Raw genomic sequence first — 24,916 nt, forward strand, 5'->3', positions numbered from 1 at the left:
GGAAATGTGATCGATAATATTATTTTCTATAGAAAAAGGAACCGATAACGCAGTTTTCTGTAGAACATATTTCCGATAACAATATTTTATAAGGAAAATAACAATATTTTCTACAAAAAATATCGATTACAATATTTTCTATAGAAAATGAGACGGATAACAATATTTTCTACAGTAAATTCGAACGATAACATGATTTTCCATAGGAAATGAGACCGATAATAATATTTTCTATAAAAATGTTATTTCCGATAACATTACTTTCAATAGAAAAATATATCGATAACAATATTTAATATAGAAAATTGTTTCCATATCATAACTTTTTTGTTCCATAATTGTTTCTATATAATTTTTTTTCGATAACAACATAATCCTTATGAAGTATTTTCGATTATAAATGTTATCGATAACTGAAATTTTTTTATATAGAAAATGTTTACTTTGCGGAATTTTTTGGGTTCGTATGTCCTCTTCTACCACATGATTTTTGCCAAGAATATCCCAAACCTCTCCTCCTCCTCTACTTACCGTATGGGTACCCGACTAGTTGGCTGATCATCATCGGAATAATCCACTTCCGGTTGTGGTGGTGGCTCGTTGGCAAAGCCACTGTCATTACTGCTGTGCAATGAAGTTTTGGCAGCAGCCGCTGGTTTCATTTGATTCATAGAAGATTGCTGGGGAGAAATTTCACAGATCAGCATATGTCAAAGGGGGAAGATGGGAGGTGTTGCTACCTGGCCCTACTTACATGATTCATTTGGCTGCCATTTTGTAATTTTTGTTTGCGTCTTTCAATGGCCATTTGACTGCCATTGGGAGCACAAAAACTTTGAGATGAATTTAACATGCGGCCGCCATTCGAGGCGGAGGGTACTGGGGCTGGCAATGTGGGTGGTGGTCCAGGTCGGGGGTTGCCAGATGCCGAGGGACGATACTGAAAAAAGAGAGGTTTAAATATAACGTTTAAATTTTGTGAGATCCCTCTTACCTTCTTCTGATTCCTATATGTGTCACCGAACATACGAGTCGGCGATGATTCCTCAGCCCTTTCCGGTCTACGATATGTGGCATCACTATCCATTTCCTGTTGTGAATCCATAGCATATGATTCATGATAGCTGTTACGCATAGATTGGGCGCCATTTCCACCGCCACCATGACGTTCATAGTGCATATTTTCAAAACGTTCGCTGCGACCACTGTGCTGATCCCGATCCCTATCCATTTTCATTTTGTTCTCCAACATCAGTTCGGCATTGGTGTAGGCTATCGGGAACCAACCGAACATTTGTGTACGTAAATTCTCACCGAATTGCCAACCTTTGGCTTTGCTACCCACCAAGGCAATGCGATCGCCTTCCTCGAAGGGCAATTGATTCTCGCCCGAGGGCATATAAGCATAAAGGGCCTTCACCACAGTGCGTTGATCCCAGTGGCCATTGTCGGTGTGATCATTTCCTGAAAAAGAATATTCTTCAACAATTAATTGCCTTTATTAACCCTTTGCGGACCCCCCTTTCATACCTTGCATATTCGAACTAATGCCATTCGAATTTGCCGAACTATTCAAATTGAAATCGGATTTGGCACGTGGCAAAGAGTTCTGTGTAAACGGTATATGCGATTCATGCAGACTGCGCATATCGCCAAACGGAGCATCAACACTGCGTGATTTCTTCAACAGATTCGATGATGAACCATTGGCATGGGAATCTTCGGAATCCTTAAGACGTTCCTGCAATCATGAAATTGGCTCATTAGCAACACAACAACAAAACACAAAAAACCCTCACAACAACAACATACCAATCTTTTATTACCCACAAGCAGCGAATTACCATCGTACACCGTGCTGGGCAATACCTCGCGTGATGCTGCAATATCTTGCCAATTTTCCAAATGATTATCAATTACTTGTTTGCCGGTGCTGTGGTAGGCCATCCAGTGTTTGGCTATTGAACACTGACGTTCCAAAACGAAACCATAACGACGACGTTCTTGAGTCATGGCCTGGGAAAAAACAACAAAAACAAACAACAACAATTGTTATTCGGAATTAACATCGATAATAATTGGATGAAATATTAATGAGTCCATAATGATCTGGTTCTCGGGTTCATTGGCTTACTTACGTTTTTATAGCTTTGTTCACAGAATGCATCCAATTTTTTCTTTTGATCTTCCAAGATTTGTAAGGACTGCAAGGGGAGAGAGGGGGAGAGAGAGAGGAGAGAAAAGTAATTAGCATTTATTTGGGACCTATTTAATGATAAATGTGTTATGAAAATTATTTCGATAACATTATTTTTTTGCAAAAATGCTACCGAAAACAATATTTTCTACAGAAAATGTCATCGATAACAATATTTTCTGTAAAAAATTTATCGAAACAATATTTTCTTAAAAAATTATATCGATAAAAATATTTTTTAAAGAAAAAATATAACACTATTTTATTCAAGAAATGTTATCGATAACAATATTTTCTACAAAAAACGTTATCGATAACAATATATTCTTTAGAAAATGGTATCGATAACTATATTTTCCATCGGATATGTCATTTATAACAATATTTTCTATAGAAAATACTATCGATAACAATATTTTACATGGACAATTTTATCGATAACAATATTTACTAAACAAAATGTTATCGATAACAATATTTCTATATAAAATGTTATCGATAACAATATATTTTTTTGGAAATGTTATCGATAACAATATTTTTTTAAAGAAAATGTTATCGATAACAATAGTTTCTTTAGAAAATGAACTCCGTAACACTATTTTCTATAGTAAATTTTATCGATAACAATATTTTGTTACTATAATATCACTCGGTAACAATTTTTGATGTATAAAATGATATCGATGATAATATCTCCTTTATAAAATGTTATCGTTAACAAAATCGGTTGATAATTATATTCTTTATAGAAAATGCTATCGATAACAAAGAAAAAGAAAAGTTTTCGATAACAATATAACATAAAAATTGTGTTCGATAACATATTCTTTAGAATGATTGGTGGATTTCAATTATTATTTAAGTAAACTATGTTCGATAACAATTTTATCAGGATTCATTATAGCCGATAAAAAATATTTTCTATAGAAAATGCTATCGATAACAATAATTTCTATAGAAAATCTGATCGATAATAGTATTTTCTATAGAACAATTGTTTCGATAATCCTATTTTCTGCAGAAAATATATTCGATAACAATCATTTCTGCATAAATATTATCGATAACACATAATTTCAATGGAATAATATGTGATTGATAACAACGTTTTCTATCTAATATACAATCGATAACTTATTTTTAATTAGAAAATTATTTCGATAAAAATAATTTGTAAATAATATGTGATCGATAACAAACATTTTTTCTATATAAAATATAATCGATAGGTCTATTTTCTCTAATTTTGTAAATATGTTAAAGTTTTTATAAAATGTGTGACCAATAGCATTATTAAAAAAAAAATCGATAACAATATTTTTTATAAAATATGCTATCGATAATGACATTTTCAATAAAAAATACGAACGATAATAATATTTTCCGATAGCAGTAATTTGTATATAATATATAATCGATAGTGGCATTTCCCATAATATATGTAATCGATAATACCCATAAATCGATAGTGACATTTTCAATACAATATGTAAGAAATTATGGTCGATAACAGAATTTTGTATAAAGTGTGTATGTCGATAACAATTTGTTTTATGATAAATGTTATCGATAAATAATGTGCAATAACCCCAAATCTATAAAAGATTTGTACGATAACAAAAATTCCGATAAAAATTACTTTGATTATCATGTAATCGATAGAATATCTGATCGATACCAATATGTTCTATATAGTATTTGGAAAATTGGTTCGATAACAATATTTTTATAAAGAATAGGGTTTCGATAACAATTTTTTTAAGAAAATTGTTTCGATAACTCTGTTCTTATTATATAATCTGTTCGATAATAATATTTTGCATAGACAATGTTATCGATAACAATTTTTTTAAATAAGTTTTCGATAGATGTAGAAAAAGTCATCGATTTCAATATTTTCCATTAAAAATGATTATTTTTTTTTTGTGGCTCACCCTCAATTCCTTTTCCGTATTTTCGGGACTAGCTTTTTTCTTGCGCTGTTTCTTCATCGTGGTGACGGCCTTCTGGAACGATTCCATGCGCACCTTGTGCTGTTGCAGAAATTTCTTCTGTTCGTGTTGGACGACTTTTGTATCCTTTTCCAAATTGGTTTCTAATGGCACTAATAGATCCACATAAAAGGCTTTGAGCTGAACACATGAATGAATGAAGAGACGATATGGGTGAGAGGGAAGAGAGAGCGGGGAGAGAGGAAGAGAAAAATGAAAACCAAGAACAAATAGAAAATAAAAGCAAATTGATGTAGAAATTCTCGACATATTTTTGTTGTTTGGAAAACTTTCCCCTTCCCAAATACGTTCAACAATATAAGACTGGTCGGATCGGTTGGGTTGAATGGTTGTCTGTCCGTCTGTCAGTCTATCGGTATGTATGTTTGGTTGTCTGTTTAGAAATACTTACAATGTTCATTTGCTGTTCTTGGATTTCTTTGTAGACACTGACAACGCTGAGCAGAGCCGCACCTGTAAATGGAAAATAATCAAGAAATCGAATCAGCAATCGTAGATTGATGTTAGAAAGACAGGTGGGAGGAGTAGAAGGAGGAGAAGAAGAATGGATTGGACAGGAGTTTGGAAAAAAACATATTCTTTTAAAGGGAAATTGAAGAGAGAGAGAGAGAGAGACAATAAAGAAAATGACTCTCTTAAGCGAGATTGAGGTTGTTTATAATAGGAGGATAAATATCAGGGTAAAAAATTCTTAAAGGAAGTTTGAAGAGAGAGAGAGGGAGAGAAGCTCTCCTCAAGAGAGATTGAGGGTTCTCTATTAAAAAATATCATTTAAAGTAAAGTAAAAAATGCTCTCTTAAGAGAGATTGAGGGCCTCTCTATAAGGAGGACAAATATCAGACTAAAAAAATTATTGGAGGAAATTTGAAGAGAGAGAGAAAAGCTCTTATTGAAGAGAGATTGAGGGTCTCTCTATTAATAGGTTAATTTAATATTGATTAAATAATAATAATTTTTAATATAATTTTTGTAGAATAGAATTTATTTTTTTTAGAATAGGGTTCCAAAGAGTAGATTTATAGCTCCCTATTTTCAGAATATAACCCGATCACAAAATACATTTTTTTTGTTTTCAAAAAAAATTGCTTACCTATATCTCCAGTTCCACTGTGTTGAGCATTCATGGCAATTTTCGCTAAAGCTTCATTGAATACGCGCGCTGATGTTGCAGCACCTGCATAATAAAAATTAGAAGAAAAAGAAGAAGACAAGAAGAAAAAAACATGAGGCAATGTATTAGTGGTTGTTGTTTTTGTTGTTGTTGCAATAGATGTTACTCAGATGGCTATTAAATTTTTTACGAACTAATGATTGGTGTTACAACGAATGAAATATGGCCCGTTCGGACGTTTAAAAAATAATTAACGGGCAATATGGAAGCCAAGAGAGGGAGGAGGATATTTTTTTTTGTTCACAAAAATTTACATAAATATTATTTTTAATTTTCAAATCAATGATCTCATCAAACTTACCATGTAATGATTTTAGATAACCTTTGCCAGCGGTGATTAATTGTCGGGCGCCAGGATTGAATTTCTCCAAGATGTTCTGGAAAGAAAATAGAAAACAAATAATAAAAATTAAAAAACAAATAACAAAATTAGGTAAGGCATTTTATTCTGAGTTATATAATTTTTTTTTTTTATATTTTTTTTTTATTTTTTTTTATTTTAATTTTTTTATTGAAATCACAAACCCTTTTTATAATCGATATTTCTGATATCAATATAGCGATTTATTATTTATTTATAGTTTATTGTATTAAATTATTCGCTTAAATAATAATCAGCATTGGAATTTAACTGTAACGTAATGTGAAACTAAAGACTTGGAATATAAAAAACAACAAACAAACAAAACAAAAAATAATACAAAACATGTAATCGATAAATATCGCCACTTGAGACAAATGCAATTATGTGGAAAACGGTATTTAAGGTGACATGGATCAGTTACATGTAGGTGGCCTAATTCATTGAATGTAACGGGGTAATATATATAATTATATATATATTATAATGAATATTATTTTACAAGTTTACAATGGATGAAAGTGGAATGTGTGGAATTCCTTGTGCCTCTAAGTTACTTGTTGAGTAGGTATATAAAAAAAGACAGTAAAATAGTAAAATTTAATAAAAAACTAGCAATATATAAAACGAATAACAATTTTCTCTTATTAAATGCTATCGATAACAGCATTTTCTATTGAATTTGTCATCGAAAATTACGTTTTATATAAAACATGTTGTCGATAACAATATATACACTTTGAGATTTGTCGATAACAGCATTTCTTGTAAATAAAGAGTTACATAAATATATAGTCTCTAATAAAATGTAATCGATAACTAAAAAATCTTTTCGCTACTATATTTTTTTGTAGAAAATAAATTCGATAACAAGACATTTTTCATAAAATGCTAGATTCCAATTGAATATGTTATCGATAACAAAATTTTTTATAACCAATTTCATCCATATTTTTCCTTGACAAACAATTTCGATTGTAAAATTTTATGTATATAAAGTTTTTCGATAACTACATTTCTATAGAATATTTGAACAATAGCTATTAGTTCTAAAGGAAATGTAATCGATAACTAAATTATCTACCTTATCAATGAAATGTTTCATCGACAATGACATATTATTTAAAAAAATGTAATCGATAACAGTATTTGCCACTGAAAATGTTTTCGATAACAAAAAAATTTTTTTAGAAAACTTGTTCGATATTTATATTTTTTTATAAAATATGCTGTACTGTTTTATACACAAAATGTAATCGATAAGTAGAAAATATTTTCGATAACTAGCATTTTTTGTAGTAAATATTTTTGATAACAAAAAATTTTACATAAAGTTTGATCGATAACAATATATTCTATAAAAAAGTAATCCATAAAAAAATATATTTTTTTCGATTACTTGTTTTTTAGAGAATGTATTCGATAACCATTTTCTAAAAAAAATGTATACGATAGAAACATTTTGTATACAATATATTGTCGATACAAATACAAAAAATGCAATCGATAACAATATTTTCTGTTGAAATATTGTTCGATAAAAATATGTTTTATGTAAAAAGTGTTCGATATCCACATTGCATTTAAAAAATGAAGTTCGATTACCATAATTTCTATAAAGAAATATAATCGATAACAAATTTTTTTTTATGTTTTTGTTAAAAATATGTTCGATAACATTAGTTTTTATACAATATGTAATCGATAACACCATTTTCTTTAGAATATGTGATCTATAACAAAAGTGCATATAGTATGTATATAGAATTTTCGATATAATATGTAATCGATAACAACAATTTTTGAAGAATATGTGATCGATAACAATATTTTCTATAGAATGTTTGATCGATAACACAATTTTCTTTAGAATATGTGATCGATAACAAAAGTATATACAGTGTAATCGGTAACAACATTTTCTATTGAAATACTGCTCGATAAAAATATGTTTTATATAAAAAGTGTTCGATATCCACATTGTATTTAAAAAATGAAGTTCGATTACCATAATTTCTAAAAAAAATATAATCGATAACAACATTTTTTATGTTTTTGTTAAAAATATGTTCGATAACATTAGTTTCTAATCGATAACACCATTTTCTTTAGAATATTTGATCGATAACAAAAGTGTATATAGAATATTTGATCGATAACATCATTTTCGATATGATAAGTGATCGTTAACAACAATTTCTGAAGAATATGTGATCGATAACAATATTTTCGATATAAGGTTTAATCGCTAAAAAAATTTTCAATATGATATGTGATCGATAACAACATTTTCTATAGAGAATGAGATCGATATAATGTAATCGATAAGTTTATATTATAATAAAAATCGATGATAATAATTTCTACATAGAATATGATCGATAACAACATTTTAAAAAGATTTTATACAATAATTTATACAAAAAGATTGATCGATAACAACATTTTCTATCGATTTTGTGATCGATAACAACATTTTCCATCGTTTATGTGATCGATAACAACAGTTTCTATAGTACATGTTATCGACAGAAATATTTTCTATCGAATATGTTATGGAGAATATTTTTTTCTAGATAATATGTAATCGATAACTACATTTCCTGGAGAATAACAGATCGATAATAATATTTCCTATGGATATAAAAGTTTCTATATAATAATTGAATCAATAACTAATAACTAATTTATTGGTCTATTCCAGAACTTGTAAGAATGTTAAATTTTTTACCACGATAACCATTTTACCTTTATGATATCGGAAAAAAATAGTAAAAATTTGTAGAATCTTGCAGTACGGGAGCAGACCATTTACGCTTTCTTAAACCAGCTTTCTATCAAAAATTTTCATGAAAAATTCTATAGAGAATATATTTGATTTTTCGATAATATTTTCTATTTATTCTATAAAACATCGGCAACATGTTCCATAACAATATATTTTATAACAAAGGTTACGTATTAATTAAATATTAACTAAACCTTCATATATTAATATATTCGAATATTTGCAAAATTATTTTCAAAATTCCATTGCCTCCCTCCAAAAAAAAAAAAACTCTCTATAACTTCGTTGATATTCCGCACCAGACAATTAGTCAACTGTCATGTTTATTAAATTGTCACGAGTGCCTCTGATGTTGTTATTGTTGTTGTTTTTTATTTACGAGCCATACAAAACGATAATTGTACGCTGTTGTGCATACAACGAATTGACAATTAGACAGCAGCAGCAGCAACAACAACAACAAAAAATATTCCAAATGCGAAGATAAACAACCTTGAAACATTAACTTAAACAGCCCCAAAGTGGACAAATCCGAGATTCAATATCAGAATTTGTTTTTATGCTAAAACAAAATTTAAATAATTCCCACGCCTTGAGGGGCGGTTATTGAGAAGTTCGAAAAAAATTCCTCTCCTCGATTATATGAACCTAAAAAAAAATATTTGAATTGAAATCAGAAAAGTAAACAAAAAATCCGAACCAAAACCATAAACTTGCCTATAGAATTTCATGATTCACTCCAAACAAAAAAGTGAATCGATTGTTGGGTTTTTGAGAATGAAAAACAACAAAATCAAAACAAATTCCAAAACTCAACACATCTCAAAACCACAAATAACAATAATAAATAAAAAAATTTAGCACTTAAATGCTAATCAGCCGGTTGGTAGATAGGTATTCATACAAAAATTAAATACTCATTTCAATGAAAGCGAAGTATAGAACCTCGTTATGGGGTCTCTGAAAAGAAGATTTGTTTGTGTTTTAAAGCCTCGTTTGTTTGCATAAAACAAAATATTTAAAATAAACATTTTTAAAATTGTTTAAAAAAAATAAATACCTACCTCCCTCCCACGCACACACAATGAAGTTCCATTGTTGTACCTGTCTCTTCGAGTTACAACCAAAAACAAATTCCTCACATCGTATTTTACAATTAAACGAGTTTTAATTTTGTTTAGAGGTGGTTTGACATGCAAGTATTATTTTTTTGAACACCATGTTTTTTTATGGTTCGCAAAAGGTTATCTAAGCGGCCAATCCCCGTTTTTTTTTAATTTTTCTCTTTCATTTGTTAATCAAGTGTTTAATTGTCAATGATGTCATTCATTCACAATGTACACGAGCATTATTTATTTAATGCAAAGAAATAATTTAATTATCATAAAAAGAGATTGAATGATTTCCTGACGTATTAAATGTTAAATGAATGCATGCACAGTTTTGCTTTTTTTTGCAATAATTTCTAAAAATATTTTACAGATACATTTTTATGAATCATTTTTTTTTTTCACTGGGTGTGATGGTAATTAATGATGCTGGTGATGGATAACATGGCGGAGAAAGAAAGTTAAATGATTAATTAAAGGCAAGTAAAAATGTCGTTAAGTTTGGTCCTGGGAGAGGCCGTTTAATAAAGGCGATACCAAAACGTGGACCTACGTTGATAATTTTTGGTATGGAGATTTCTTACACAATGAGAACCCAAAATACCAAATTACAGCAAATTTGGTTGAAAAACGTAGCCAATATCTTCAAAATATCGAAATTCGGAAGGTAACCTTATATGTGGGCTATACCAAAACGTGGATCGATTTGGATAATTTTCGGTAGGAACATTTGCTACTCGATGAGAACCCAAAATACCAAATTACATCCAATTCCGTTGAAAAACATTGCCAAGATCTCCAAAATATTGAAATTCGGAAGGTAGTGTTAGATGGGGACTACTACATAACTTGGGCCAATATAGATAATTTTTGGTAGGAAAAGTTCATACCCAAAGAGAACCTAAATTATCAAATTACAGTCCATTCGGTTGGAAAACGTAGCCAAGATCTCCAAAATATCGAAATTCGGAAGGTACCCTTATATGGGCGCTATACCAAAACATGGATAGATTTTGTATAATTTTAGGTAGGAACATTTGCTACTCGATGAGAACTCAAAATACCAAATTACAGACAATTCGGTTGAAAAACGTAGCCAATGCCTCCATAATATCGAAATTCAGAAGGTAGCGTTATATGGGGGCTACTACGAAACTTGGGCCAATATTAACAATTTTTGGTAGCAAGATTTCATACCCCAAGAGAACCTAAATTATCTAATTACAGTCCATTCGGTTGGAAATCGTGTCGAAAATCCTCAAAATACCGAATATTGGGAGGTACCATTATATGGGGACTATACCAAAACGTGAACGTATATTGATAATTTTTGGTAGGAAGATTTAACACCTGAAGAGAACCCAACATTCGGTTAAAAAGCGTAACCAAAATCACAAAAATATCGAAATCGGAAGGTACTTTTATATAAGTACTAACTTAAAAAGTGGTCCAATATTAATAATTTTTGGTAGGAAGATTTTCTATCCTATGAAAATCCAAATTATTAAATTAGAGCTAATTCGGTTGAAAATTTTGTCTGAAATCCTTAAGATTCCGAAACGTCAAAACGTCAACCGATGCTTACCTAAAAAAATTGACCAATATGGATAATTTTTGCTACGTAAATTTGTGAAACAATGAGAACCCAAAATACCAAATTAAAGCCAATTCGGTTGAATATTTGGGATGTACCGTAAAAAGGGGTTATATATCAAAACTTGAACCCATACCACCCATCTCCAACCACAACAAATCTGCAATTGTATTTCTGACGAAATTTTACATAATTTTCAAATTAGTGTCTCTGACTAAACATCGTCGTAACTGTGTACAGACATCATTTTTTCTCAGTTGGAAAAATGTGAAAATTAATTTCCACCACACAATTTTCTGTTTGTTTGCCAGCCGACATGCAACATGATTTTGTAGATTTTATTTTTTTTTGCTTTCTTTCTTTGCATTTTCATTTGTCTACGGGTTTGTTTTTCTTTATTTGTTAACGTTAGAAAATACACACAATTTCCATGATTTCCGTTACAAATGTGAGTGTAAATGAGTGAGGCGAGAGAGAGTGGGGGGAATTCGGATTTTGTTCACATGTCTGCAGACATACATCTCTCACTTTGAATGTATTTAACACATTTAACTAAATTTTTTCAAAACACCTACCAAACCCCTCCTCCTCCCACCACAACTCTTCTCATTGCCCAGAGAGTATACGATTGCATGTCATGTGTGGATTTATTTATTTTAGCAAACAGGGGGCAGGGGGTACTTTGAAATATTATTACGCGATTTTTTGTTTCGTTACATGAGCTAAAAATACCAAAACCCAAATTTAGGACACTTCTGTGTCTTTCTCTTCTTTCCTTTATTTTATTTATTTTTTTATTTTCTTTTCTTTTTTTTTGAGACCCAATGAAGGAAGTCGTCGAAGAACAGGTGTAACGGCAGCCAGTCATGCATGGTGAACGACGACAACAAGTATGTGTGTGGGTATGTCGGCCATGCCACCAAGACAAGTCTCGTGACAGACATGACTTTATGTTCCTACTGTTGTTCTTCTTAACTGACCAGGGCTACTAAAGAAAAAAGTGGTTCTTAAATAAAATTAAAAAAAAAAGTAAAATAAAATTTGTGTAGGTAGTGGTGGTAGCTGATGGGCCTTAAAAGGTACTGGGTCGTTGAACGATAAATAATTTTAGCTCAAGAAAAATATTATTTATAGATATTTGATATTAACGATAACAATTTTTACAAAAACAAGTAAAAAATGGCACTAAGTTCGGTAGGCCCGAACTTACCCTCCTCCATAAAATGGGCATTCAAAGTACCTAAATTCGAAAGAGAGTTATATATGAGTGCTATGCTATGCATTGTAAATTGCTACCAAGAGAAAACAAAATACCAAACTTACTCATACATGAACAATTCCGCTAGGACTTCGGACATAACGAAAATAATGCGGGAGCTTTGTACAGGGCTAATTATTTTATAAGGAAAAAAATCTCCGAAGAAGTCGTTAACCCACCAAGGTTTCGGAATTTTAAATTACAGCCACTTCGTTTGGAAAACTTGCGTTGGACCCTCAAAATACCTTCGAAGGACTTCGACTCTTCTATGGAGGCTATGATTAAAAATCGCTAGATTTTTATCATTTTCGGTAGGAAGATTGCTACCCGATGAGAACCCAAAATACCAAATTACAGGCAATTCGATTGAAAATCTGCCCAAAATTCCACAAAATATCGAAATTCGGAATCTATACTTATATGGGAGCTGCCAGTAAAAAAGTGGGACAATAAAAATAATTTTTCGTAGAAATATTTGCTTCCCAATGAGAATCCAAAATAACAAATTACAGCCAATTTTCGTTGAAAAACGTAGCCAAAATCCCCGACATTTCAAAAGTCGGGAAGTACATTTATATGGGCGCTATACCAAAACGTGGATCGATTATGATAATTTTCGGTAGGAACAATTGCTACTCGATGAGAACCCTAAATACCAAATTACAGCCAATTCGATTGAAAAACGTAGCCAAGATTTCCAAAATATCGAAATTCTGAAGGTACCCCTATATGGGGGCTAAACTAAAAGTAGACCAATTTTAATAATTTTTTGTGCGGAGATTTGCTACCCCATGAGAACCCAAATTATCAAATTACAGTCAATTCGCTTGAAAAATGTAGACAAAATCCCCAAAATATCGAAATTCGAGAGGTACCCTTATATAGGGGCTATACCAAAACGTGAATTGATTTTTATAATTTTTGGTGAGAAAATTTTACACCCAGTGAGAGCCTAAATTGTGAAATTACAGACATTTCGGTTCAAAAGCGTAGCCAAAATCGCTAAAATATTGAAATTCGGACTGAAGACTTATATGGGAGGCCAAACTAAAAAGTGAACCAATTTTAATAATTTTTGGTATGGAGATTTAATATTCAATGAGAACCCAAATTATCAAATTACAGCCAATTCGGTTGAAAAACGTAGCCAAGATGCCGAAAATATCGAAATTCTGGAGGTAGCGTTAAATGAGGGCTACTACGAAACTTTGGCCAATATTGATAAATTTTGGGAGGAGGATGTCATACCAAAAGAGAACCTACATTATCTAATTACAGCCCATTCGATTGGAAAACGAGTCAGAAATCCTCAAAATATGATTTGATTTGGATAAAAAATGTATCAGAAATGCCCAAAATACCGAAATTCGGAAGATACCCTAATATGGGTGCTACCCCAAAAAGTAAACCAATTTTAATACTCCTTGGTAGGAAGATTTACTGCCCAATTAGAACCCAAAATACCAAATTACAGGCAATTCGATTGAGAAACGTGGCCCAACTCCTCAAAATATCGAAAATCGGAAGGTACCTTATAAAGGGGACTACCCCGAAACTTAAGCCAATATTAATAATTTTTTGTATGGAGATTTTTTACCCAATGAGAACCCAAAATACCAAATTATACCCAATTTGATTGAAACACGTGTCGGAAATCTTCAAAGTACCTAAAATTAAGGGTTCGCTTATAAGGGAACTAGCGCGAAACTTGGACCTATTTTTATAGTTTTTGGTAATAAGATTTTCTACGTAATGTGAACACAAAATACCAAATTACAGCCAACTCAACCAAATATTTTTAAATTTCCCAAAATACCGAAAATTGTGCGATACCGCTATATGGGGGCTATACGAAACTTAAATCGATATATCCCATTTTCAATATCAAACTTCTTGGGAATAGTAGCATTATATGTACAAACTGTTCAAAGCTCAATTGTAATTATTTCGTGATTTCAATCGGTCTGGAATTTTATTTGGATCAAGAGTATTAGTGCTACATGGGGTCTCGGACACCAAGGTACACAGGAATTCATTTCGGGTGAGGGCCTGCTGCTTCAATATGAAAATTATCATTGCAAAATGGATTTTTTGTGTGGATCAAATTTATTTACGGAGACCCCGGTACACTAGGACCCCCCTTCGTACGTCCCTGGGGACCCGCATGTTCAATATGAAAATATTCATTTTAAAATTAATTTTTTGTATGGCAAAATATTTATTTAGGATGTGGGGCCCGGGCACCTGGGACCATCCATGCATACATCCCTAGTCTCTGGGGACCCGCAGGTTCAATATGAAAATATTCATTGCAAAAATTACTTTTTTGTATAAAAACATATATTTAGGGGAGGGGCCCAGGCAATCTGGCCCATCTCTGCGTTCTTCCCTTGTCTCTTCGAATATGAAGAACGCCACCTTATGATAGAGGTTATAAAAAATAAATCTCAATTGCCATCCCCATGCCTATCCCCACTATACCGAATGTAGGTAGCTCAAATCTCAAATCTGAAACCTTACAACTAACCACCTGACTGTGAAAGGGTTCTTGATTCCCCGATACACTTGATACGACAAGAATCGCCAAAGAAATTAGAAAAAAATTAACCGATAAAAGAACAGCAACAATAACAACAGAGAAAGAGAAGGCAAAAAAAAAAAGAGAAGGTAAACTCGAAGAAGGCAAAACAATAATTATGTTAAACCTAGCATAGCCAAGGGTGAGGGAGAGGGTCAAGACATGGCCACTTGTTACTATCAACGGGCCCGATATGTTGTGGCCGTTAAGTGAAGGCATTTAACAGAAGTCGAAAAAAAATCGTTTAAGAAAAATAATTTCAAAGGCTTCAGGGGGAGGGGAAAATAGAACAGAAATGCAAAACAAAGAAAAAAATCTTTCAATGGTTTAACTCTCTGGGCTTTCTATTCTAAAAATGGGGGGAACCTACCTCAATGAACAAATTTGCCATGCCTAAAAGAGCCAATAAAGAGGGAGAAAGAGAATGTCGAGGAGGTGTGTGTGGAGGGTCCAAGAGGAGCTTGCAACTGTTGTTGCTTTCAAATCACTCTTTCAAGTGGCTACTTATGGCCATTATACAATTTATAGTTAATTCTGCAGCAGCAGAATCACTTAACTGTTGCTTAAATCGGTAGATTGTTTGGTCGGTCGGTATGCCAGTCCATTGGTTGCTCGGTCTGGCTGGTGTTGCCATGTCATGTTGCAAGACATTCCTTAAATGGCAATGTTAGTAGCTTTTTTTCTAAAATTAAATGTGAGCACACATATTTGTTGTTGCCTTTGTTGTCGCTGTTTGTCCTCCGTTGTGGCACCTTCCTGCCTGCCCCGTTTTCCGCCTTGGTACCGAGACTTTGAGTAGAAAACTAGGCTAATGTTTTTTTTTCAGTTAGCTTGTTGTCCATTGTCACCCCGACTGGTGGATTGGCATTTGGATGCCATAAATGTGGTCTCTCTCGCGGCAGCAAAAGGGAAACCCTATATTTGTTGTTCGACTCGTCAATGGGTTTGACACACAAACAAACAAATACGGCTGAAAATGTGGTTTAGTTTTTTTCTTCTTTGATGCAAGGAGAGTTGCAAGTGTTGTAACCCCATTCCTGCATGTAACAAAGCTCTTTGACTTATTTATCAAAGCCAGCTCGTTTTAGGTTATCTCCCCTCTTGCTTTCTTTCTCTCTCTTTTCTACCAAGCAAATTGCATTAAGCGTAAATAATTACTGGGTCTCCCAGTTACATTTTTTTCCTTCCCAGTTCTTTGCATTTTTCTTTTCTCCCTTCTCTCCCTACATTCAAAATACATAGTTGCGGTTAAGACAGACACTGCAGGCAACAACAACAACAATGTTGTGGCAAATTGAATGTTGAGTATGTAGGTATGGTATGGCCTGGTGCTGGAAGGTGTGCTGCTATGTAGATTGGCGTTTTATTTTTACTGGGTGTCACAGCAGCATAGTCCAGGTTTGTTGCTTAAGTCTTTTGTTTTGAATTATTTTTTCTTTTATTATTTTTTTGTATTTTTTTTTTGAATTTTTTTCTATTAGCCAAGTGAATGCTCAGTGCGTATGAATGTTCAGAGCTTGAGTTGGAGTATTTGGCCCTCTTGTTTGTGTTTTAATCTTATCTGGCACAAAAGTTAAGGTCGAATTCTTTTGGTGAAAAAAAACAACATAGAAACATTTTTGTGTTCGCTGTCATAAAAATAAATGTAAAATTTTTATGTAAAGGTCAAAATGTCATTGAAAACTATTTTTAATTAAAATTTATGGGTAATATATTTACAGAAATACTTCGAAGAGATCAAGAAAAATCCTGCGAACTATAAGAAGTTTAATTTTGCATAGTGGAGACAAGAATTAAGCGATATTTTTAGGTTATGGCGAACCTTACCCACTATACATGATTTTAGCGTGCTGGTGTCAATGGAAAAAATGTTCTGCATAAAATTTCACTACAGATCACCCAGAAGAAGAAATCTGTAAATATGACTTGAACCCCTAAAAAAGCGGTTACAAGTTCGGATATATAAATTTAATTTATTTATTGGTCATATTTTTATGTTATGAAGAAAATCACCCAAAATTCTTAATTTTAGAAGGGTGATTTCAAAGGAAAAAATATTCTGCATAAAATTTCATTATAGGTCATCGACGAAAAGAAATCGGTATATATAATATATAGCATTAAAATATCGGATACAAGTTGAGTAATATAAAATTAAATAATTTTTTGCTTCTTTTTTTTAGGTTATGTAGAAAACCACTCACTATTCTTTATTTTAGCGTGCTGGTGTCAATGGAAAAAATGTTCTGCATAACATTTCACAATAGGTCACCGAGAACAAGAAATCGGTATATATACTAGATAGCTTTAAAATATCGGTTACAAATTGAGATATATAAAATTAATTAATTTTTTTCTTCCAATTTGAGGTTATGTAGAAAATTACCCACTATTTTTGATTTTAGCGTGCTGATGTCAATGGAAAAAAATTTCTGCATAAAATTTCACTATAGGTCACCGAGGACAAGAAATCGGCATATATACTAGATAACATCAAAATATCGGTTAGAAATTGAAAATTATAAAATTTAATAATTTTTTACTTCTATTTTTAGGTTATGTAGAAAATCACCCGAAATTCTTCATTTTAGAAAGGTGGTTTGAAAGAGAAAAATAATCTGCATAAAATTTGACTATAGGTCACCGACAACAAGAAATCGGTAGATGTAATATATACCCCTAAAATAACGGTTACAACTTGAGATATGTCAAATTAATAAATTTTTGGTAATATTTGGAGGTTATGGAGAAAATTATCCATTATTCTTCATTTTAGTAGGGTGGTGTGAAAGATAAAAATAATCTCCATAAAATTCGATTATAGGTCACCGACAAGAAGAAATCGGTAAATATGACATGAACCCCTAAAATAGCGGTTACAAGTTCGGATATATAAATTTATGTTTTATATAAATTTAGGTTATGGAGAAAATAACCGACTAACCTTAATTTTAGTGGGTTGATATCAATGGAAAAAATAATCTCCATCAAAGTTCACTATATGCCACCGAGAACAAGAAATCGGTACATATAATATATACCCCTAAAATAGCGGTTAAAACTTGTGATATATAAAATTAATTGATGTCTTGGTCATATTTTGAGGTTATGGGGAAATGACCAACAATTCTTCATTTTAGAAGGGTGGTTTGAAAGAAAAAAATATTCTCCATAAAATTTGACTATAGGTCACCGACAACAAGAAATCGGTAGGTATAATAGATAACAATAAAAACCAAACCAAAAAAATTTGATATAAAGAATGAAATGTAAATTAGGAGTAAATTTTGGGATATATTTCATTCTATTTTTAGGTTATGCAGAAAATCTCACACAATCCTTCGTTTTAGCGGTTTATTATTAAAGGGTGAAATATTACCCATAAAATTTCATGGAAGTTCCCTAGCAACAAGAAAACTGTAGATATAATAGGTAATGATAAAAATTAGATATAAAGAATGGAATGTAGATTAGAAGAACATTTTGGGGTATTTTTCTTTCTATTTTTAGGTTTTGGAGAAAATTTCCCACAATCCTTCGATTTAGAGGGTCATTATCAAAGGGAAAATATTGTCCATAAAATTTTACTATATATCACCGACAACAAGCAATTGGTAGCTATAATATTTACCAATGAAATCTTGATCACAAATCGGGATATATAAAAAATATGTATTTTGTTTAATTTCCTAAGTGTTACTTTGAATTCCGTCAACTATCCCGACCACAGTTATTTTAGTGGGTTGTTGTCCATGGAAAAAATATTCTCCATAAAAATCCACAAGAGGTTAACACGAAATCTGTAGAAGTAATATGTAGCAATGAAATCTTGGTAACAAATCGGGATATATAAAATATATTAATTTTGCTTAATTTCCTATGTTTCGATTTCGATTTGCATCACCCTATCCCACCAGGAGTCATTTTAGAGGGGTGGTGTAAAGGGAAAACATATTCTCCATAAAATTCCAAAAGAGGTCGCTGTTGACAAGAAATCTGTAGATGTAATATGTAGCAAGGAAATCTTGATCTCAAATCGGGTTATATAAAATATATTAATTTTGCTTAATTTCCTATGTGTTCTTTCGATTTTCAATCACCCTATCACGCCAGGTGTCAATTTAGAGGGGTGGTGTAAAGTGAAAAAATATTCTTCATAAAATTTCACTACAGGTCGCTGTTTACAAGAAATCTCTAGATGTAATATGTTGCAATGAAACCAAGGTCACAAATCGGGATATATAAAATATATTAATTTTGCTTAATTTCCTATGTGTTCTTTCGATTTTCATTAACATATCCCGCCAGGAGTCATTTTAGGTTAGTGGAGTAAAGGAACAAAATATTCTCCATAAAATTCCACAAGAGGTCGCTGTTGACAAGAAATCTGTAGATTTAATATGCAGCAATAAAACCTAGGTCAGAAGTCGGGATATATAACATATATTTAGTTTGCTTAATTTCGTATGTGTTCTTTCGATTTTCATCACCCTATCCCGCCAGAAGTCATTTTAGAGGGGTGGTGTAAAGGGAAAAATATTATCCATAAAATTTCACTACAGGTCGCTGTTAACAAGAAGTCTGTAGAAGTAACACGTAGCAATGAAATCTTGATCTCAAATCGGGTTATATAAAATATATTAAGTTTGTTCAATTTCCTATGTGTTCTTTTGATTTTCATCATCCTATCCCGCCAGAAGTCATTTAGGAGGGGTGGTGTAAAGGGAAAAAGTATTCTCGATAATATTCTACAAGAGGTCGCTGTTGACAAGAAATCTGTAGATGTAACCTGTAGCTATGAAATCTTGGTCACAAATCGGAATATATAAACTATATTCATTTTTAATTAATTTCTTATGGTATCTTTCGAATTTCATTACACTGTCCCGCAAGGAGTAATTTTAGCGGGGTGTTGCAAATGGAAAATATATGCTTCATAAAATTTCATTATAGGTCACCGACTATAAGAAGTGTGGTACTATAATGTATATCCCCAAAATATTGATCGGAATTAGGGAGATATAAAATATGTTAATTGTTCTTTTATTTCCTAGGTTTTAATCCGAATTTCTACACACTGTTCCGCCAGGGGTCATTTTAGAGAGGTGATATAAAGGGAAAAAATATTCTCCATAAAATTCCACTAGAGGTCACCGTTGACAAGAAATCTGCAGATATAAAAGATAACAATAAAAAACAATAAAAATAATGGATATTGATATTAAAACCACTTTTTGGTAAATTATTTGTCTATTTTTAGGTTATGAAGAAAATGACCCACAATCCCTCATTTTAGCGGGGCGGTGTCAATGGAAAAAATAGTCTCCATAAAATTCCACTATAAGTCACCGACTACAGGAAGTCTATAACTATAATATATCTACTCAAAATATTGATCAGAATATGGGATATATAAAATATATAGATTTTTCATAATTTCCTAAGTGTTCTTTCGATTTTCATCACCCTATTCCGCCAGGAGTCATTTAGGGGGCTCTTGTAAAGGGAAAAAATATTCTCCATAAAACTCCACATGAGGTCGCTGTTGGCATGAAATCTGTAGATATAATAGTTTACCGCTGAAATTCCTCCATACCATGGTATTACAATCCTCTATGCCGAATCCAATTGGCATTGTCTTGAAATAATGACAAATAAAATTTTAATTAATACCCCATAAGGAGCTTATGCCGAACTATGCTATTATTATTAAAAGTGAAATTACCTCATCTCATTGTATTGATAATTCCGCCAATTACATATGAATTACTTTCCTCGCCAAACTTGCTCGTTAGGTGGAGCCAAACATTCAGTTCCTGTCTGCCTATATATATGAAAAAAATAACGAGTGAAAATATCTATAATTTGGTCATATTATCAACAAAGCCGTCGATTTTAATGGCATCCCAAACTGGTTACATGCCTTGCGGATTTGTTTGACTGGATGTGAATGAACGCGTGTGAAGTTGCCAATTTTGGAGATGAAAACATGAAAATAAAAAAACCAAAGATGCCATGCGCGATTTTCCATTAAATCGAACCGATACAAAAATACGGAGAAGATATTAGGCAACCGTTTCATATGACGAAACTGGAATTTCGATTTTTTTCATGTCCCAAAAAATCTACAACAACACCAAACAAATGTTGTTGAAGAGCCAAAACCCAAAAAAAAAAAAAATCTGAAAATTTTGAAAACTTCCCAAAATCAACCAAAGAGCCTCAAGATGTGAATGCCTAAATCCATGAAATTCGCAATTTTCTAAAACAGCATGTGTGTGTGTGAGTGTGTGTGTGGAGATGCCCCCGCCGTGTCATGTGTGTGTGTGTGCTCGTAGTGAGCGTGTAAGTAATGTCTTATGTAATCAACAAGTTAATGATTACGCTGAAGATGTTGATGCACAATGCAGCAAGAAAAATAAGAAGAAGACAATGAAGAAGAAGCTGTTGCTGCTGCTGGAGGCAACAACAACAACTCCACCAGCAACTCTGTTATAATAACAAACAATAATGATTTTTTGTTGTTGCTGTGGATTTTTTTATTTTGCACAACATTTTTTTACTTTGTGGTGCAGTCAGTTCAAGTCATTTGCCGTTTGAATGCAATTGTTGTCGTTGTTGTTGTTGCTATCTTGTGTTGTTGTTTTTTTTCTTATATTACATTATCTGGCAGTTTTCATTGTATTTTCTTTAAATCAGTTACCATCTTTGCTGTTCGAGTTTTTTTGGGTTTTGAATGCACATTTTTTGAAGCGTCATAGAAAAAAAAACGTTGTCATCATCTTCAACTTTTGGCCCCACAAATACACCACCATCACCTCCATTTCCACCTCCATCCCCCAACACCACACTTCCAAACATGACTTGATTTATTATTTTTTTCTTCTTCTTCAAGGGAGGTCTTTGTTCACATTTTCCATAGACATGCGCAACCAACTACCGGCCCTGCCAACTTGTCATCTTTTGTAAGACTTTTTTTCGGAATTCAAAACAAAATCCAATAATATTTTTTCTGCTTGTGATGCCAATTGTTTTCGATTTAGGTTAAAACTATGATTTCCTTTTATTTTCATTCCAAAAAATTGATTATCAAACTGTGCTTTTCTATTTTTTTTTATTTTAAGGTCATCTTTCATGTCAAAGCAGAGGGAAGCAAAAAAAAAAGGTTTTACTACATGGTGAATGTTTTGTTTGAAAGCCGACAATCTCTGATGTTCGGCAAATTTGTTATGGCCAACGCTTTAATGGAACATTGCCAAGCATAAAATATAGGGCAGATAGTTGTGAAAAAAATTAACAAATTTTTATTAATTTTTTGACTTTTATTTTATTAAATTATCTATAGATAATATTTATCTAAAAATAATAATAATACTAAAAATTAAGGTTTTTTAAGTAATAGTTTGAGGTCATGAGGCAAAATGTACCATAATCCTTCATTTTAGGGGGTTGGTATAAAAAGAAAATATATTCTCCAGAAAATTTCACTATAGGTCACCGACAACAAGAAATCGATAGATGTAATCGATAACAATAAAATGTCAATACAAATAATGGATATAAAAATATATAGTAATTTTGAGGTTATTTTTAGGTTATGGAGAATATTTTCCACAATCTCTCATTTTAGAGGGGTGATGTCAAAGGGTAATATATTCTCCAGAAAATTTCACTATAGGTCACATTGGATAAGAAATCTGTAGATGTAATAGATAACAATAAAATATCAATACAATAATGTATAAAAATATGAAGAACATTTTTGAGGCAATTTTTGTTATATTTTTAGTTTAGGAGCAAAATGACCCACAATCCTTCATTTTGGAGGGGTGGTATCGAGGGGGAAAGTATTCTCCAGAAAATTTCACTACAGGTCACCGACAGCAAGAATTCGATAGATGTAATAGATAACAATAAAAAAATCAATCAAAATAATGGATATAAATATGAAGAATCGTTTTGAGGCGTTTTTGTTATATTCTTAGGTTAAGAGCAAAATGTTCCACAATACTTCATTTTAGAGGGGTGATGTCAATGGTGGAAATATTCTCCAGAAAATTTCACTATAGGTCACCGACAACAAGAAATCGATAGATGTAATGGATACCAAAAAATATCAATACAAATAATTGATATAAATGTGAAGAAAATGTTAGAAGTAACTTTTGTTATATTTTTAGGTTAGGAGCAAAAATTTCCACAATCCTTCATTTTTCTATAGAATATTTATCCCCTTGATACCAACCCTCGTATCAAGGTGATAAATATTCTCCAGAAAATTTCACTATAGATCACCGACAACAAGAAATCGATAGATGTAATCGATAACAATAAAATATCAATACAAATAATGGATCTAAAAATAAATAGTAATTTTAAAGTTATTTTTGTTATATTTTTAGGTTATGGAGAAATTTTCCTCAATCCTTCATTTTAGAGGGGTGGTATTAAAGGGAAAAATAATCTGCATAAAATTTCACTATAGGTCGCCGATGACACAAAATATGTAGATGAAATAGATAACAATAAAATATGAATACAAATAATGGATATAAATATGACTAATAATTTTGAGGTTATTTTTGTTATTTTTTTAGGTTAGGAGCAAAATTTCCCACAATCCTTCATGATGCTAAAGGGAAAAATATTGTCCAGAAAAATTCACTATAGGACACCGACAACAAGGAATCTGTAAATGTGATACATAGCCTCAAAATATCACTAGAAAAATTTTTTATAAATATAAAGACAAATTTTTTCACTGTTTTTAGGTTATGTGGAAAATGTCCCATAATCCTTCATTTTAGACGCTTAGAATCAAAGGGAAAAATGTTCTACATCAAATTTTACTATGGGTCACCGACGACAAGAAATCTGTATATATACTCTATTACAGATAAATATCGGTTACAATTTGGTATATATAAAATATATTAATTTTTGGTTAATTTCTCTTGTTCTATTTTGCACATTTTAGCACATTGACCCACAATGAGCCATTTTAGAGTGTTGGTATCATTGGGAAAAATGTTCTGCATGAAATTTCACTATAGATCACTGAGGACAAGAAACCTCTGGATTTAATATATAACCTTAAATTATCAATACAAAAATGGGAATAAATATAATGAGCACTTTTTGGAGTATGTTTTCGCTATTTTTAGGTTATGATGGAAATTCCTAACAATTCAATATTTTAGAGGCTCGGTATCAAAGGAAAAAACATTCTCCATAAAATTTCACTATCGGACACCGAACAACAAAAATTGGTATATATACTTTATAATAGCTAAATATTGGTTACATTATAGACTAATTTTCTGAAGTTTTCATTCGAAGTTCATGATTTTGACCCACAATGAGGCATTTTATAGAAGTTATGTAAATGGAAAAACTATTATCCATCAAATTTGACTATGGGTCACCGTCGACTAGAAATCTGTAGATTTGATATATAACCTCAAAAGATCATTAGCAAAATTGGGCATAAATATAAAAAGGAAATTTTCGAGATATTTCTCACTTTTCCACAATCCTTTATTTTAGAGGCTTGGTATTAAAGAGAAAAATATTCTCCATAAAATTTCACTATGGGTCACCAACAACAATAAAATTGGTAGATATAATATTTAGCAAAGAAATCGAAGCTACAATTCGCTAAATGTATTTTTGTTCAATTTTCTAAGTGTTCCTTCGATTTTCATTAAATTGCCCAGCAATGAGGAATTGTAGGGGGATAATGTCAAGAGAAAAAATATTCTCCATCAAATTTCACTATGGGTCGCCATTGACAAGAAATCTGAACATGTGACATATAACCTCAAAATACCATTAGAGAAATTGGA

At 31.8% G+C, this 24,916-nt stretch overlaps 1 protein-coding gene across 1 annotated transcript in view; it reads right to left on the reverse strand.

Annotated features, from left to right (window-relative positions):
* LOC133328644 (uncharacterized) overlaps positions 1–24,916 on the reverse strand; it is a 29,158-nt gene that overhangs the window by 3,610 nt on the left and 632 nt on the right. The window contains exons 2-11 of the mRNA XM_061537187.1: positions 5,685–5,760; positions 5,303–5,386; positions 4,604–4,665; positions 4,135–4,332; positions 2,139–2,204; positions 1,813–2,016; positions 1,531–1,741; positions 995–1,464; positions 755–940; positions 532–680 (exon numbers count right to left, since the gene is read on the reverse strand). Coding sequence (XP_061393171.1) covers positions 532–680; positions 755–940; positions 995–1,464; positions 1,531–1,741; positions 1,813–2,016; positions 2,139–2,204; positions 4,135–4,332; positions 4,604–4,665; positions 5,303–5,386; positions 5,685–5,760 — 1,706 coding nt within the window. The remainder of the gene's footprint in view (positions 1–531; positions 681–754; positions 941–994; positions 1,465–1,530; positions 1,742–1,812; positions 2,017–2,138; positions 2,205–4,134; positions 4,333–4,603; positions 4,666–5,302; positions 5,387–5,684; positions 5,761–24,916) is intronic.

The sequence above is a fragment of the Musca vetustissima genome, unplaced genomic scaffold, assembly GCF_032173495.1.
Source record: "Musca vetustissima isolate MV318-11 ecotype Yass unplaced genomic scaffold, APGP_CSIRO_Mvet_v1 utg1071, whole genome shotgun sequence".
Classification (NCBI taxonomy): domain Eukaryota; kingdom Metazoa; phylum Arthropoda; class Insecta; order Diptera; family Muscidae; genus Musca; species Musca vetustissima.